Genomic DNA, 16,101 nt, shown 5'->3' on the forward strand with positions numbered 1-16,101 from the left:
CTCTTTCTCCTTGCCTATTTAAGACCCTTGTGTCCAAAGTTATTTACCATCCACTGATCCCAGTTCTGCCTGTTTTCATGTGCCATGTCTTCCAGGATTTTGCCTTAAATGATCACCCAAGTCCCCAGATTCCATATTATGTCCTAGGTGGCTCCTAGTTGACCACCCAAGTTCCCAGATTCCATATTATGTCCTAGAGGCTCTTGATCTGCCGCCCTTTCTTTAGACCTGGCAGTGCTCACCATTGCATTTGCTGGTGTTGTACATTCCAACGTCCTGGGTTTTTGGCAGGCGCATCACTCGGCATGTGTACTGGTCCCCTTTGTCCCAGCTCTTTTGGGTGACGTTTTGTGTGACGTAGCTGGAGTAACTTTTGCTTTCTTGTTTGGCGAGGGTCACCTTCTCTTTAGTTTGCTCCACAACCCCGTTGACCAGCCATTCTACCTTGGCTTGCCCAGGGCCAGAACTCAAAAGGACACATACAAGCTCCAGTTGGGTCTCCGTGTTCTGTGAATCGCAGTCAGGGGTCAGCAGGTGAACTCGAACGGGCAGGTTGCTTTTAGCACATTCTGAAAGTAAACAGTGTGGGGGGGGGAAACCACCTTTTTAATATCTGGGAACAGGAAATGAGCCAATGCTCTTGCTGGCAATGCGAGAAGACTTTGTACCGGATGAAGAAAAGATGAAAGGGCTGGCTGGCTTCCTATATATGTATTTAGTGATAAATATTAGAGGCATAACTCGTGAGGAAGACATGATAAGTATAACCACTGAGGAAGACCAACTATGAAACATGCTTACGTCTAGATCACGCTTTCTCACCCAGGGTTTTTGGGTGGGCGTGTCCACAGCACTGCTTCCCACCCATATTCTGCACGATGCCACCACTTCTGGGGTTTCTCAGAGCCTGAAGAATATTTCAGGGTTTCTCAATGGTCAAAAAGTCGAGAAAGGCTGATCTGGACCTATTCTGCACACAATAGATAATACACTTTCAATGCACTTTCGAAGTAGATTTTCCTGCTCCGCACAGGAAAATCCAGCTGCCAAAGCACATTGAAAGTGCATTATCCTGTGTGTGCAGACTGGGCCCTGGAGTGTGAACCATATCTAAAATTTCCAGCCTTAGTTTCCACCTCACGGTAGGGCCTCACCTTTTCTTTCAATGGTCTTTTGTTCATCCCCGCTCTTTGTAATAGCACTGTGGCTTACAATGCACGTGTAGGAACTGGTTTCAAAGGCTGCAGAAGGCACCGTGACCTGACTGCTCTTCCAGTAATTCATATTGTCGGCACGCAGGATTTCTGGGTGTGTCTTGATTCCGCTTGCAACCTCCGGTTTCCACGTGATTTGTGCATTGCCTGGGAAATATCCAGCCGCCAGGCAGGCAAAAGTCACACTTCCTTGGGGTTCTTCAGCAGCAGAGCTACAGCAGGGGACCAGGGGGAACACTGAAGGAGCCATTTGTCCACCTGTGTGAAATTCATGGGAGAGAAGTGACAAAGAACATGGAAAGGCAGAATTAAACCTTCAGATCCATCATGGTCATGCGTGTCTGTCTATTTTTTCCCGTCTTGCCTTTAGCTGTATAAGAGGAATCTGTCAACAAATGAATGAAGCACCTCTGTCTACCTCTGCCCCCCTCTCTCTACCCTTATGAGGAGAGCTCTTTGCACAGCTGTGGCAATATTTGCTTCCCATCCAAGTTCACAAAGAGAAAGAGAGAAGGCCCTGCCTTAAGGAACTTATAGCGGTAGTGAAGAAGGATGGAAAAGGGCAGGAGAAGAGGACCACACCAATGATGGGGCTAGAACATGACGAAGGCAAAAGAAAATCGTCTTCTTTGATTCTGCCCTTATGCATTTCTTCAAGGAGATCTGTTTTAATAGTCTCGGGCAGTTCCTGTAGCTGCTGTCTGATCGGCCTGAGACTGTTATACGGATCCCCTTGATGAAGAAGTAAAGGTGAAACGCATTGGGGGACAGTAGAACAAAACTATTCTCCCCCCCCCCCAGCACAGCATTTTTACTTGTCCTTTTACAGGGCCAATTTAACTTTAGGTGAACTTGAACGAGTTTAGTTACACATTCTTAGATTTTGCTGTCAATTCAGCCCGATTTGCAGTGATGTAAATTCCTCCCTCCCTTCTCCATGCCCAAATCATTTCCTTTATTTAAAGAATTCTGTGCATCTGCTGCATTGCTTCCAGTCCTTTAGTCAAGTTTGGGACAGTAACTAAATTAAATGTGAGGTCCTCAGTGGAACTTTATAGCAATTTATTTGTAATAATAATCAAAAATAAAAATGAAATTTAACCAAGCAGACCTCTGCATCTGCCATAAACACCTTGAGTAGTGCCAAGGATATCTTCAACATGTACTTTTTAACAGGATTCCCAACTTTCAGGTGGGACCCAGAGAATTTTGGGTATGACAGATGACAGAAGTCAGTTTCCCTGGGGAACAGAGGGTGAACTACATGGCATTATATCTTTAATACAGCCCCTCCCTTTCCAAAACCCTCCCCTCCCTGGGCTCCGCCTCCCAATATAGGGATATTTCACCACTCAAAGCTGACACCTCTAATTGCTAAGTCAACACATCTGGGTCATTCACGAACTGAGTGCATGCCCAGAAGCATGTTAATGGTAAACTGTTATTCAGGAGAACTCTTCAGCCATTATGGAACTCTTCACGAAATTCTGCTCAAAGAGAAAATTCAGATCAGGGAGTATAGGCGAAAGGTTTTCAAGGAAAAAAATAACTCCCAGCCCCTCACCCCCACAAAAACCACCCTTTAACATAAAGAAAAAACCTTTCCTTGAAAGAGACAGCCACGCTCTGTTAAAATTCTCTCATGGAGGGGCAGCCCCAGCCAGATGTTTGTATGACTATCTTCAGTCTTGCCCTCCCCACTCAGTGCTCACTATTCAAAATGGCGCCCTCACCCAGTCATAAGAGCATACCGGCCATATCACTGGGTTAAGAGACTCAATGGAACAGGGGTATGCATTAGGATGAGGGTACATAATAGGAACGAAGTGGCATATTTTCTATTTCGTTGGTCTCTATAGCATAGCACCTCAAACATACCATTCATGCATTCCCTAATTTTTTAAAAACAGATTTTGGGTTGATAAGTCCCTTCACTGTCCCCAAAAGCTGGTTAACATGAAAACATGTAACTGATGAAGGCATCCCTTTATGAAATTTATACTAGTTTTTGACTTCTTCTTCTTACAATAACATAAGTCTCCTAATACAAGACTTTCATTGCCTTTGGCTGCAAAAGTAATCCGGGATTAATTACATGTAGGAGCTACAGGGAGTAATTGTAACAATTCATAAGCAAAAACAATTCATGAATCACTCAGTTCTCACTACCTATATGTACCATAATAAGGAAAGCTGTACAACTGCATATAGTAGTCGCAGTAGCTGTGTTGGCCTTCAAGGTGCCTCTGGAGTCAAACTGAATTCATAAGCACGGGTTGATAAAAATGTAACTTTATTGAAATATTACACATGCAACTGCAGTAAAAAGAATGACAAACATTCTGGTTGGCATGGATTTTGCACGAACAGAGATTTTGCCTCTATCTATTGCACCGGAACTCTTTGACTTCATCCAACAAAAGCTAGAATAAAACGTGTCCACCACAGAAGAGTAAGGATAAAAAACCAAACAAACACAAAATTGCACCAAATAGTTGGGAGGAATGTAAAATGTAAACAGGTCGCATACATCTAGTTTAACACTGGTTGAACATTAATATGATATAAATCCAGAGAATAATACAGCCTCTCCCAGTCCTCTTGCCAGGAGGACAGAGAGATTTAAGTCCTTGATTAGCATAACAATGAAGGAGAGTGAAGGGGTAGAGTCTGGTCCATGGTCTGTAGACTGTTGTTGCTGCTATTTCACCTGGAGCTGGAGAAACAGAAGGATTAGCGTTGATGTATGGGATACATAACACACTACTGCCCATTCCCTTTTAATCTATGTGGCATCTGGTTTACCATTGGCATTTTAACAGAATGGCAACTCTTTGTACAAAGCTTCAAAGGAGGCTTTGTTGTACCACTTTGCTAGCTTCTCTTTGCAGTTTGGGTGGCTAGCATTGGGGCTATCTGTCTATAGGGGTGGCCAAACTGCGACTCTTCAGTTCAGATGTCCATGAACTACAATTGCCCCTGCCAGCACCATGCTGGCAGCAGCTCATGGATACCTGGAGAGCCACAGTTGGGCCACCCCTGAAGCCGAGGGTCGAATCTACAGAGGTTCTGCATGAGACGAGGGGAAGAGCTCACCTGGATGAACTTGTCATTTAAACTTTATACTTGAACAAAATGATACAGTATCTTCTTGAAACCATTTACAAAAAGTACATCCACCCATGGAATATGACCTGGGAAGACCGCTGGCAAGGAATACAGGTTTTGGTCTTCCTTTTCCTCCCGTCTGCAAGTGAATGGCTACTGGACCTTAGTTTGTAAAGCTACGTACTAGGAATTTCCTTTCAGTTCCTTCCCATCCTACTCATTTTACCTTGATGACAGTCACTGTGGCTCCGTAGAAAAGGCTCACGAGGAAGAGGATGATGAAAGTGGAAAGGATTGATGAGATGTTTAGGAGTCCCTCATCGTCATCAATGAACACAATCCCATCAAGGTAAGCTTTGGACGATAAACGGAAATCAGTTTCTTTAGGAGTTCAGAAAGAAAGGAGAAGTCTCAATGTCATTAACAAAGAACACAACAGATGGTAATGCAGCAAGGGGGAAAGGCAGGGAAGGTGAGGAGGGAAATGGTGTTTTTGGTAAGTCTTGATGGCAAGCAGTGAGTAGAATTAGGGACAGACAAAGGGGAAAAAGATTCTTGAGATACATTAAAGAAACAGGTATATCAAAGTGTAGCTTCTGCTTGCTTGGATCCAACCAGTTTCTCTGCTGGTGAGAAAAGGTGGAGGGATTCCCTCTCATCACTTAAACAGGCTGTGCTGGGAATCAGAGGAACTGTATGGCCAGAAGCCATGGGAGGTGGTAGTTGTGGATAGGAGACTTGGGATGAGATGGATTGAAAATTCTGGATAGATCTAATCCATGGGCTAAAACTACCTTCATCAGATGCATGCATCCAATGTGTCTGGCATATATCCCACAAGGGGTGGGTGGGTGGAGTTTGGTAAAGGGATGTGGGTTGGATCCTATCACCCATGATGTTAGCTGGCCATGCCTCCCTGCTACACCCCCAGGAAGTGACACATCAGCAGAAGTGACATCATCATCCACATTAACATGCAGACTTGAGGAGGACTGAGGGGGAAAGAGAGACAGGAGGGGGAACCTCTAGAGCTCTGCAGATCCCTGAAAGCGAATCCCTGACATATACACTAACTGAGACTTAACTTCATGTGTCTGCTGAAGCATGCTGTAGCCCATGGGTGTTTTTCCTGCAATAAATCTTTAAGTGACACAAAACTACTTTTGATGTTGTTGTTGCGGCAATAGTTTAACTTAACTCTTCTAGTGGAATATGTAACTTTGGAAGGGTAAGAGAAGTTGAGTAGCAAAGCAATGATACACTGGCAGATAGAGGGAAAATACGGATTTCATGCTGGTCAAAGAATTATTGGTTGGATTGTTGGCACCCCAAGAAACCAGAATTCTGCAATTGGTTGTGGAGGGGAAATGCAAATTAAGAGTATTGAGTAATGAATGAGATAAGGCTTGGGATGGTAGATCAAGCTGTAACATGCTAGTGTCTGTATTTTTGGTCGTGTTGGTAGAGTAGAATATTGATATACACTATATCTAACTTGGGAACATCCCAGAAGTTGAGCTCAAAATGGAAGGAAACATAGAACAACTGAATTGTTCTTGGCAAGAGACCTGCTTTGTAATGGGAGCCAGAGATGACCCTCTCCAATGGTCCCCTTCTAACAATGTAGAAGCCTCAGAAATTCGGCAACCCTTTCCTTTATGAAGTTGGTGGGCCTTGGGAAATTTGTGAAGAAGGAACTCCTTAGGTAGGCTTCTTTCAAGCTGAAAGCCATGCCTGTTGTAATACAGAACTGATGGGTGTGGCTTGATGTGGTGAAATAATTCCTGAGGGGCAACTATGGTAGCAGAATTGGAGAGGAGTTCACTAGAACCTCAACGTCTAACAAAATGGATCCCAACAGAAGCCTTCATGAGGCCCCTTCATTAAACACTGAACTCTTGTTCAGAAGTGATGGAAGAAGATGAAGATGGCTCATCCTTCTGGTAATCTTTGAACATATAGCCTTGAAGCTGTGTTACATTGGGCCAGACCATTGGCCCAGTTGGCTCAGTATTCTCTGCTTTAATTCGTGGACTGTCTGCATTCTGCTTTGGGCTGATCCTGCGTTGAGCAGGGGGTTGGACTAGATGGCCTGTATGGCCCCTTCCAACTCTATGATTCTATGATTCTCCAAAACGTGTGAGTTTCTTTTATGTTTTGTCCATGGATGTCTTTTGAAACTTTCCCAACATTGACAGTTTTCTTCTGGAATGTTGGTAACTATTTAGTGTTGTTTTTCTAGCCTAAAGAGTATAGTTTAATTAGAGTATCATTTATTGTCACAACTGGAAAGGGGTTAGAGGGAATGTGAGACTTATGGCTGAACAGAGCTTCTCTACAACCCAACACACAATCCACTCCATAGTAGAGAAGAAGAAGAAGAGTTGGTTCTTATATGCCGCTTTTCTCTACCCGAAGGAGTCTCAAAGTGGCTTACAGTTGCCTTCCCTTTCCTCTCCTCACAACAGACCCCCTATTTGTGTGCCCTATTTGTGTATGTGTGTGTATGCATTCCAGTCTCTATGAATTCACTATGGATTTTCCTCTTTGATTATTATCCTTTACAATGAGTTCACTACCACTACGGCAATCAGTCGTTGAGGTGGTGTTACGTACCCTGCTAACCATTGTTAAGATTCCTTCCCGAGTCCAAATGAGAAAGTAAGCTAAACACAAGTAGGACCCGTATCTTGAGTCTTCCCAAAAGACATTTGTATTGAGCAGGAGGTCTGTACCTTCTGCTACTGCTCTCTATTATCTAAGACTTCTCTCAGAAAGATGAGGTGGGTGAGGGGTTGCTTTGCTCTTCCTTCTATAGGTTGACCTCGGCAAGGAAGAAATGGGAATGGGTCTAGATCATGTATGGGAAAGGGAAGAAAGTCATTTGTGTGTGGGAAGAGAAGGAGATGGGGGTGAGAAGGAAATCAAAGGTGAATCTGAGATGTTTACCGCCCACAGAAGAAGATGCTTAGCGAGGACAGAGACAACCACTACAGTTTCCTATTTATTTATTGTAAACACCGTTGAAAAAACTGGTGACTTGCCTAAGTTTTATCCTGATCAACTGTGACTCTCTGTGGGGTTGGGAGTGAAGGAAGGAAGCATGGTGTGTGGATGAGCTATGTCTCCAAAGAAGCACCTCATCTCCAGTTTTCTATCTTTCTGTGGCCGCTTCCAGAAAACAAATGACAACGGTAGGTTCATCCTAGATCTTTTGTCCAATTGTGGGGTAATTCCATCAATAGCAAAGAAATTCCTGGATTAGCATCTGTCAGGAATGATCTTGGAATACAATATTCAATTGTAGCACATAGTGGATGGGCTGTGGATATATCAGCTGCTGAGCTGGACCACCTGAGCATGCGCGTGTGTGTGTAAAGTTGGCCATGTTTCTTCATTTATATGCGTGTTCGTTCCTCAACATTTTGGACCCAAGCCAGTACTCAAGTAGAAGACGGTGGACAAAATGATTTCTTGGATGTTTTTAATCTTACATTTTAACTTAGAATCCATGTACAGCGTTTCTTTCTTTCTTTTTTTTGCTAGATGTGCATCTAAGTGTTTGCCTACCACCCATCAAGATGTCCCGCTTTGACACATGGAATTAGACTTTGGTGGCATCACCATTGCTGGTATTATGTTCTGCATTTGTTACTTAACACGTGCCACAGTGTGTTGTGTAAAGTCGCATGGAAATAGTTGGTTTATGGGGTAACTGGTACCTTCGATCTTTCTTTGTAACAGGTGATTAACCTGCCCGAAGAGAGTGTGCTTGGACAGCTAGTTTTTGATGTGCTTAAAATAGGTAACTATATTGATTTATTTATGTCGTTTATATGTCAACCTTTCTGAAAAAAACAGCTGTGCTGTCCCTAGACAACATTGAATATGATTTTAAAGTGTGGATCTGATTTTCACAGAAAGGATTAATAATGTGCTCACCTTGGTAAATTAATGTGGGCGCAGACACTCAGTAAATGGGATGTTTCCTATTAAAAGAGGTGTACAGATGTACACCCCAGGCCCTACATGTGTAATTCTTGAGATGATAGGGTCACTGCATCATCATTGGATGACCCATAGTTGCCGAAAATCCATGAGCAGAAATGTGATTAGACATACCTAAAATGGTTATTCCCGATCGTAGAAGTGGGAACAGAACGATTTGGACCAAAGATCATTGCCATGTGTAATGGAGATGAAGAAAGGGAGGAGGCAATGCAAGAGTGACTTGAACGAAAAAATATTAACAAAAGAGCACAGCCAAAGTACGGAAGGAAGACAAAAATCGGTCTTCTTGGTGTGTAAACTCCTAGAATCCTAGAGTTGGAAGGGGCCACACAGGCCCTCTAGTCCAACCCTTCCTGCTCAATGCAGGATCAGCCTAAAGCATCCATGGACCACTAATGCTTTTAGCTTAATATGAAAATCTCAGGCAGTGGGTGGATTCTTTTTAAAAAACAAGACATATTATTTCCCCCTGAATTCAAATGGGAATTGGATGCCCCTTCCCGCGCTTGTTCAATTGGAAAGCATTGCTGCCGCCCCCCCAACGCTATTTCTCACAGCAAGCCAGATATTTTTCTTTGTTTTGAAAAAACATACTTTATTGCAAATTCCTCTCCTTCCAAAAGATGCAACCAGCCAACGATTCAACATTTTTAAAAGATCCCCAACATCCATTCTGCTAAAGAAGCAATAATGAGACAAGAGGAGACACAACAAGGGAAAGACGCTCGGTAGGCTGAGAAGGGACAGAGGTTTGCTCAGGAGGGATGCCAGCGGCGGTTAGGAGCACGTGGAGGTGACGTCGGAGAGCATAAGGGTGACGTTGACAAGGGTGGGTTTACCCGTGTTCCTGTCTATGGTCTTCTGAGTTGTCTGGTAGGGAAGAGCTTCGTGTCCCACCACGCAGGTATAGGTGTCGCCAGAACTCCAGTCTTGCTCTGGGATGCTCAAGGTGCTGTAGGTGAAGTACCGCTCGGGGGACTTGGATTCCTGCATGGGCTTGCTGGTCCAGTATTCTGAGCCTTCCACAGGTTTACTGTTCCGCATCCATTTGACAAAGAAGTCGTTGGGGTAGAAATCTTTTAGCAGGCAAGTGACGGTGACCGTCTGCCGCAAGGCCACTTCTTCCGAGGAGGGAGCGAGGAGGTAGACTGAGGGAGGGCTGTTGGTTCCACCTGTATGGCAAAAAGGAGACAATCAGGTAAGAGAACAACAAATGCATACTGCTTGTGAGAACTGGAGGGGATTCCTAATAGGACCTTTTTAGCCTCGTAAGATGCCATTTAGACTCTGACCACTCAATGAACCCCAATTAGCTTGTCCTGAAAGTGACAGAGCACAAGCAGCAGAGTGGGGGCTCTTCTGAACAGTCAACAAAGTCAACAAGTCAACAAAGGGGTCCTCAAGCAAAATAGACCCAATCCGAGGTTAGCAGGGCCAACGCTAACCAGCTTCCTTGATCTGGACCGAGGAGATCCACATAGGACTTCCTTGGAAGCTCTCGTGTTGGTCTTGGTCAGTTCACTAACTCCCACTGTGACCTCGTAGAGTCATTATAAAGCAGTCAAACAGAAAGGCCCGGCCTACCCTGATCAGCTCTCAGCAAGCTAAGCAGGGTTGGCCCTGGTTAGGATTTGCACGAGAGACCACCAAGGACATCCAGGGTTAGTATGCCGAAGCAGTCAATATCAAGCCACCAAAACAGAAAGGACGAAAAATAGCTCAATTTCTGTCGTTAATGGGAATCCCATTGGTTCCTGCAGCTACTGAGGTAAGGGTATTCCTGCTCCTGATTCAAGATGTGGGCAATGATCCTGAGGGCTGTTCAGAACCATTCTAGGCACTCTGGAGTCTACCAGACAGGCACAGAACTCTCTTGGGGGAGGATACAGAAGAGCCACCTACCATTCTGCTTCTTCAAAGACTTTCTTTCAGTGGTGGCCAGGAGGGACGGGATTTCAACAATGCACAGGTAGTTATCGCCACTGTCCCATTCCTCTCTGCAGATTTCAGCGGTGGCATCCACATAGACCAGCTCTTTGTTTTCTTGCTCTTTAGTCTGCCCAAGTTCGGTATGCAGGACTTCATTGTTGCGTTCTCGTATCCAGGTGGCATTCACTTCTGCAGGATCCTGACCGTAGGGCAGGTTGGAGATTCTGCAGGTCAGCTTGGCTTTGTTGTGGAAAATATCGTCAAAAGATGGTGGGATCGTCTGCACGATAACTCGCAGGTTACTTTCTCCGCCACCTGAAGAGCAAGAAAGGGGCGACTGAAACAAATATTCGTTTCCCTAATGCAAGCTTCCTCAACGAGGGTTTCCTGAATGGGAGGGAGTTAAAGTCGTTAAATATTTATCAGGTGATATGACCGTATATGGCCATGTTGGCCCACCCAACCCCTCCCAAAATGGCCAATGATGGGCATGGAGGGGATAGGAAAGGGAGGGGCCCCAGGTGGGCGTGTCCACAGCTCTGCTTCCCAACCATATTCTGCAGGATTGTACCATTTCTCGGGGTTCTCCTAAGCCTGAAGAATGTTTCATGCCCAAATTGTAGAGAACTTGAGAAAGGCTGCCCTTGTACATGAGAATTTGGTCTTGGCTAACATTCTGACTATTCAGCCATTTCTTTTGTCTTTTGTATATTTTAAAGATGAAAGCAGAAACAACATGATGGGAGCTATGAGTGTGTTTTGTACAAATGTGACTTAAAATATTGCTTTTGATACTTGGTGGGATTTGTCTATATACGTTTCCCTCACAAATGGTTGTGCCTTAAATTCTCAAAGGTAAGGGAAATACTGTAAGGGTATTTCCAAATTCAGTATGATGCTTATATCCCATTTTGGGGTGATTGTATCCCTCGTTCACGCCATAGTACTCAAGGCAACGTGAATAGGGGACACAGGTAAACTCCTTACTAGGCCTTTCGCAAAGTCAGAATGCTCCACAAGCCTTCAGGTTATGTCCACACTTTAGGTCATCCAGTTTTTGAGCCTGAAGGCACCTTTGAAAAGAGGGGATAGTGAGGACCACCAAAGATGGATACTGCAGAAGGCAGAACCAAATGGAATCACTCTCTTTCCTCATATATCCTGAGGAAAAGGGAACCCGGAAGGTGGAAGGGAACTATACACTGGCTAAAGGAAATCCAGTGTCTTACCAGTCCTCCTGATCCTCTAATGGAAAACCTTTTCATTTAAATGAAAACAGCCAATAAGAAGCTCTGCCTTACAGTGGCCCCATATAGTTTCTGGGGCTCTTGTCCTAGACCCTATTTCAATTTATGAAGGTGCTTCCGCATGTTTGCCAATTCCTACAAATAAAATGTCATCAGATTACTCAATTGTGGCTTATTCCAGGGCTGACTCAGCTTGTGTATTTCAAGTCTGGAGGATCAATAAGGTCTGGGAATTGGTTTGGCTGGTTCCCTGGTGTGGCAGAGTGGGACGGTGCTACTCACTTTCGCAGGTGGAGCTCATACTGACGTTCCTCATCTCATTAAACTTCTCGTTCTGCACTTGGCAGGAAAATTTCTTGTCGGCATACCAGTCCCTCTTGGTGACGATGAGCTCGCTGGTGATGGAGTAGCCGCCTCGGTGTTGTCTGATTGGTGCAGTGGTGGCGAATCCAGAGTCAAGGACTATTCCGTCCTTCAGCCACTTAATGGTCGTTCTCTCGGTGTGCATGTTTTCAGCCTTGCAGAGAAGGGTGGCATTGAGGTACGGACCTTGAAACTCTACTAGAGGAGGTACGTGGATAGTAATCTTTGGGTCAGTGGGAGGAGGACAATCTGCAGGGAGGAAGGACGATTAGAAGAACAAATGCATTTCAGGCACCGCATTTATTACCCCAAGGACAACAGATAAAGAGTAATTGATACAATATTTATACATAAATATCTGGATAGCCCAGGCTAGCCTGGGCCTATTCTGCACACAATAGATAATGCACTTTCAATGCACTTTAGATTTTCTTGTTCTGCACAGGAAAATGCAGCTGCCAAAGCACATTGAAAGTGCATTATCCTATGTGTGCGGAATGGGCCCTGGTTTCATCAGAAGATCCCAGAAACTAAGCAGGGATTGGCCCTGGCTAGTATTTGGATGGGCTAGGACCACAGATGTCCAGGATTGCTACTCAGAGGCTGGCAGCGGCAGGACAGTTCTGTCTGTCTCTTGTCTTGAGGACCTTATGGGGTCTCCATAAAGCACCTGTGACTTAGTGGCACTTTACACACACTACTCCCCCACAGAAACAGATCTGTCTAGGAATCTGTCTCCTTCAGACATACAAAATTTGCTTTCCACCAAGTGGTACGCCTGATGGTCTCCTTTGGGAGAAACTCTTTAAAATCTTTTGGGATCAGAATTGCACGGAACTGGAAGAGACCACAAAAGGCCATCCAGTCCAGTCTCCCACCTTCTTGGGAACTTCAGATCACACACTCCTGAATTTTTGGGGAAAAGGACTTCCTTTGAATTTGGACTGCTCGCCCTCAGAACTGAGGGGAGTATAATGTGCAAGAGAGAGCTACAGGACATGTGCAGAACACATTTTCCTTACTACAGAATATTTGCCTCTCCCTCTTCTGCATTTCTAGTTTGGAGAAAGGTTTCCAGAATGCAAAGCTTCCTGTGCAGGTGAATATTAAGTCTACCCTGCACTTTAGGGACTAACTAGTTAAGGAGCACAAGATGTTACAAGGGGATAAATTTAAGACTGCTACAGCCCTTTCTGACTACTGGTTGCTAATCTTCTGAAATGGGTCTGGGTTTTGACCGGGGTAGGGGTGCTGCTGATAGGACAAAACAAACCATACATAGACTCGTATACTTACATGGACGAACGACTCTGGCCACTCTGGTCTGAGAATTATGTTCGGCCTTGCAGTAGAAAGGTTCAGTTGCCTCCCATTGATCAGCAGGGACAGTCGCCTCCGAACTTGTGGTGTAAATCCCATTCGAGTTGGCAATGGAAGGGAATGACCTGATTTTTCCTGCCTCGAGGCTGCTGTTGTTTGGCTTTTGCCAGGAGAAACTGACTGAGTCAGGCAGGAAATCCTTGGCTAGGCACCCAATGATGACGCTGTCTCCAGAGATTGTGTTGTCCGATGATGGAATTAGGGGGAAGAGAGAAGGGGCTGAGGAAGAAGCTAAGGGAGAAGAAGAAAACAAAAGGATTGGGGAAGGGGGGGTTGGAAGGTGTAAATGTCCATCCAGGATCGATTCACTCAAAGCATGATCTATTGCTATGTTAGGTGAGAAAGATGAGATTATCCTACATTCAAATGTGCATGTTTTCCCTGGGGTTGGCCTATTATGTTTCCTCATCTGCAAGAGACCTAAAAAAGTGAGAACTGCCTTTCATGTAGTACTGATCATATTGGGGATGTTCCGTCCAGCGAGTTTAGCTAAGCTCCAACTTCTTGTAATGTTATTACTGAAAGATTTCAACTGAAGGAATTTAAGGACGCCCAGATGGCCCCCTTTCAGTGTTCGGTTGAAGTTCTGAGAAAAAGCTGGTAGATCTTCTTTCAAATGCCCATTAAGAAAAACCCATGTGCCTCCAGTGAAGTGGCAAAGACCAGGGGCGAATCTCTTTTATCACGTCACTTTTCCAAAGGTAAACTTGGTCTGAAGCTACGTTGGAAATGGGATCTGTTTGTCATTCCCCTGTTTAGGCCTGTATCAGAATGATCAAGCGCATGACCTATGAGGAAGCGCATGAACTTCAGAGCATTTTAAAAACAAGAGCCAAACTAGGGAAGAGAAGGGGCCCAGTTGTAGGAACCTCATGGAAGCAGAGTTTGAAGCTGGTGGGCTTTTTGTTTTGTTTTCTACTTTCTTGCGATGGTCTTGGAAAGATATATCTCACCTTTCCTCTTGGTTCAAGGGGGCTATAGTTAAAGCACCCCCCATGGCTAAAATCAAAGATAAAATAGCGAGCCCCAAATCCTTCCCCACTCCTCCCCCACCAAAAAATACAAAGTAGAGCCCAGGGAGGGAGAGATTCCGATATACCATGCCAACACTGATATTTTCACTCCTCACAATGGTACTTAGTGCTGATACAGGATGTAGCAACCACCACAAGGCAGTCCTACGTCTTCGTTGCACCTCGTAGAACTAGCAAGGCTACCGCAAGGACCACCTATTTGAAGGGAAGAAGCTTCTGCGTGTACGATGACCCTCCCCAAATATTATATAAATGCCTAGAGAATATAATTTGACACAACTGTAACTTTTATGGAAATGTAAAGTGAACCCCTCCTTTTTTTGACGACGTACCTAGAAAAAAAAATCCCTTGTTATCTTGTGGCGGGTCACAACCATAGAAGCATAAAATCCCACATGAAGGTTACAAGTATTAAAACTGATGATAGCCCAATGGTGAGAGTAAACATCCCATCGCCTCTCCCCAACTCCAACTCCTCCCACCCAGCGCCTCAGGGGAGAATCCAGGGGTGCCTGCCATTTCAATTAAGAATTTTAGCTGTCATTAAGTGTGGAGGGGCCCTAGATCATCCGTGCCCTGGCCTCAACCAAAGACCTGGTGGAAAAGCACCGTCTTGCCCTGCAGAACCACAGATGTTTGAGTACATACAGCACTATATAATGAAATTAATCATGCTAGCCAAACAGTGGCCAAACAGTGACCATTCCCACGAGCCCCTGCCAAATGGCCATGTTGGCAGGGGCTTGTGGGACTTGTAGTCCATGGACATCTGGAGAGCCTAGTGTTAACTCAGGGGTAGTCAAACTGCGGCCCTCCAGATGTCCATGGACTACAAGTCCCACAAGCCCCCTGCCAGCGAATGCTGGCAGGGGGCTCCTGGGAATTGTAGTCCATGGACATCTGGAGGGCCGCAGTTTGACTACCCCTGTGTTAACTGGTTAGAAGGACCTGGTCTTCTGGTGCCTTTCAACAGCAGCTTGGAAACAGCTTCAGTTGGGGAAGCTTTCCAAAGTATGGAAATAAACATTATCTCTCATTAACATCTGAGAGAGAGGGTTAGTTCCCAGGAAGAGCTAGTTAGAGCCAAGATACATAAGTAACTGGGCCGCTATACCTGAGATCAGATTAAAGCGGCTGGTAAGAGCTTTTAGTCATAAATTAGCACACAAAATGTTAACAAGCAGATGTTAGAACTGAGTTTGAGTCCAGACCAACAAAGCTCACTTCTGGGTATAAGTGAGAACCGAGAGACGTAGTACATATAGATGGAAATGAACACTTTTATTTCTTGGAAGTTTCTCATGTGACTTGAAAGTGGGTATTCACTTGTTGACCTGATAGGATCAACTGCCAGGCTTGCCTAGATCCCTACTCTGTAGTGCTCTTCAGCCTAGCTAGGGGAACATCAGGTGCTTTCCAAACCATTTGCAATCCTACGAGCGGGCAGGGATCCCCCTTGAGCCTCCCCCTGCTGAGCACTGGGCTTCGGAAAGACTGCAATCCCTTCCCGCGCCCAGCGATCGCTGCCCAAAGTTCAAAAGGCTTTCCTGGCTCTATGGCAGGCTGCAAGGGAGCAAGGGGGGACCCAGGGAATTGCTTCACCCACAACAGCCCAGTTTTCCAGGGAGCCACCCAAAGCTTCTCCGACTACAGTAGCACCCCATGCTCAGCTTATGCTGTAAAATACCTGCAGGGGATGCCCAGTTCCCTGCTCCGTAGCGGTCTTCAAACTAACTAGGGGAAGCCACAGCCCTACAAATGCACTCAAGAGCTCAGTTAAACCCACCCCTGCTCAGCACCGGAGACTGTAGAAAC

General features: G+C 45.1%; 1 protein-coding gene across 1 annotated transcript in view; it reads right to left on the minus strand.

Moving 5' to 3' along the window:
- LOC143826517 (uncharacterized) overlaps nt 1-16,101 on the minus strand; it is an 89,026-nt gene that overhangs the window by 37,794 nt on the left and 35,131 nt on the right. The window contains exons 9-15 of the mRNA XM_077315352.1: nt 13,169-13,483; nt 11,792-12,121; nt 10,236-10,577; nt 9,121-9,505; nt 2,966-2,976; nt 1,155-1,472; nt 243-569 (exon numbers count right to left, since the gene is read on the minus strand). Of these exons, the coding sequence (XP_077171467.1) occupies nt 243-569; nt 1,155-1,472; nt 2,966-2,976; nt 9,121-9,505; nt 10,236-10,577; nt 11,792-12,121; nt 13,169-13,483 (2,028 nt within the window). The remainder of the gene's footprint in view (nt 1-242; nt 570-1,154; nt 1,473-2,965; nt 2,977-9,120; nt 9,506-10,235; nt 10,578-11,791; nt 12,122-13,168; nt 13,484-16,101) is intronic.

The sequence above is a fragment of the Paroedura picta genome, chromosome 16, assembly GCF_049243985.1.
Source record: "Paroedura picta isolate Pp20150507F chromosome 16, Ppicta_v3.0, whole genome shotgun sequence".
NCBI classification, from domain to species: Eukaryota; Metazoa; Chordata; class Lepidosauria; order Squamata; family Gekkonidae; genus Paroedura; species Paroedura picta.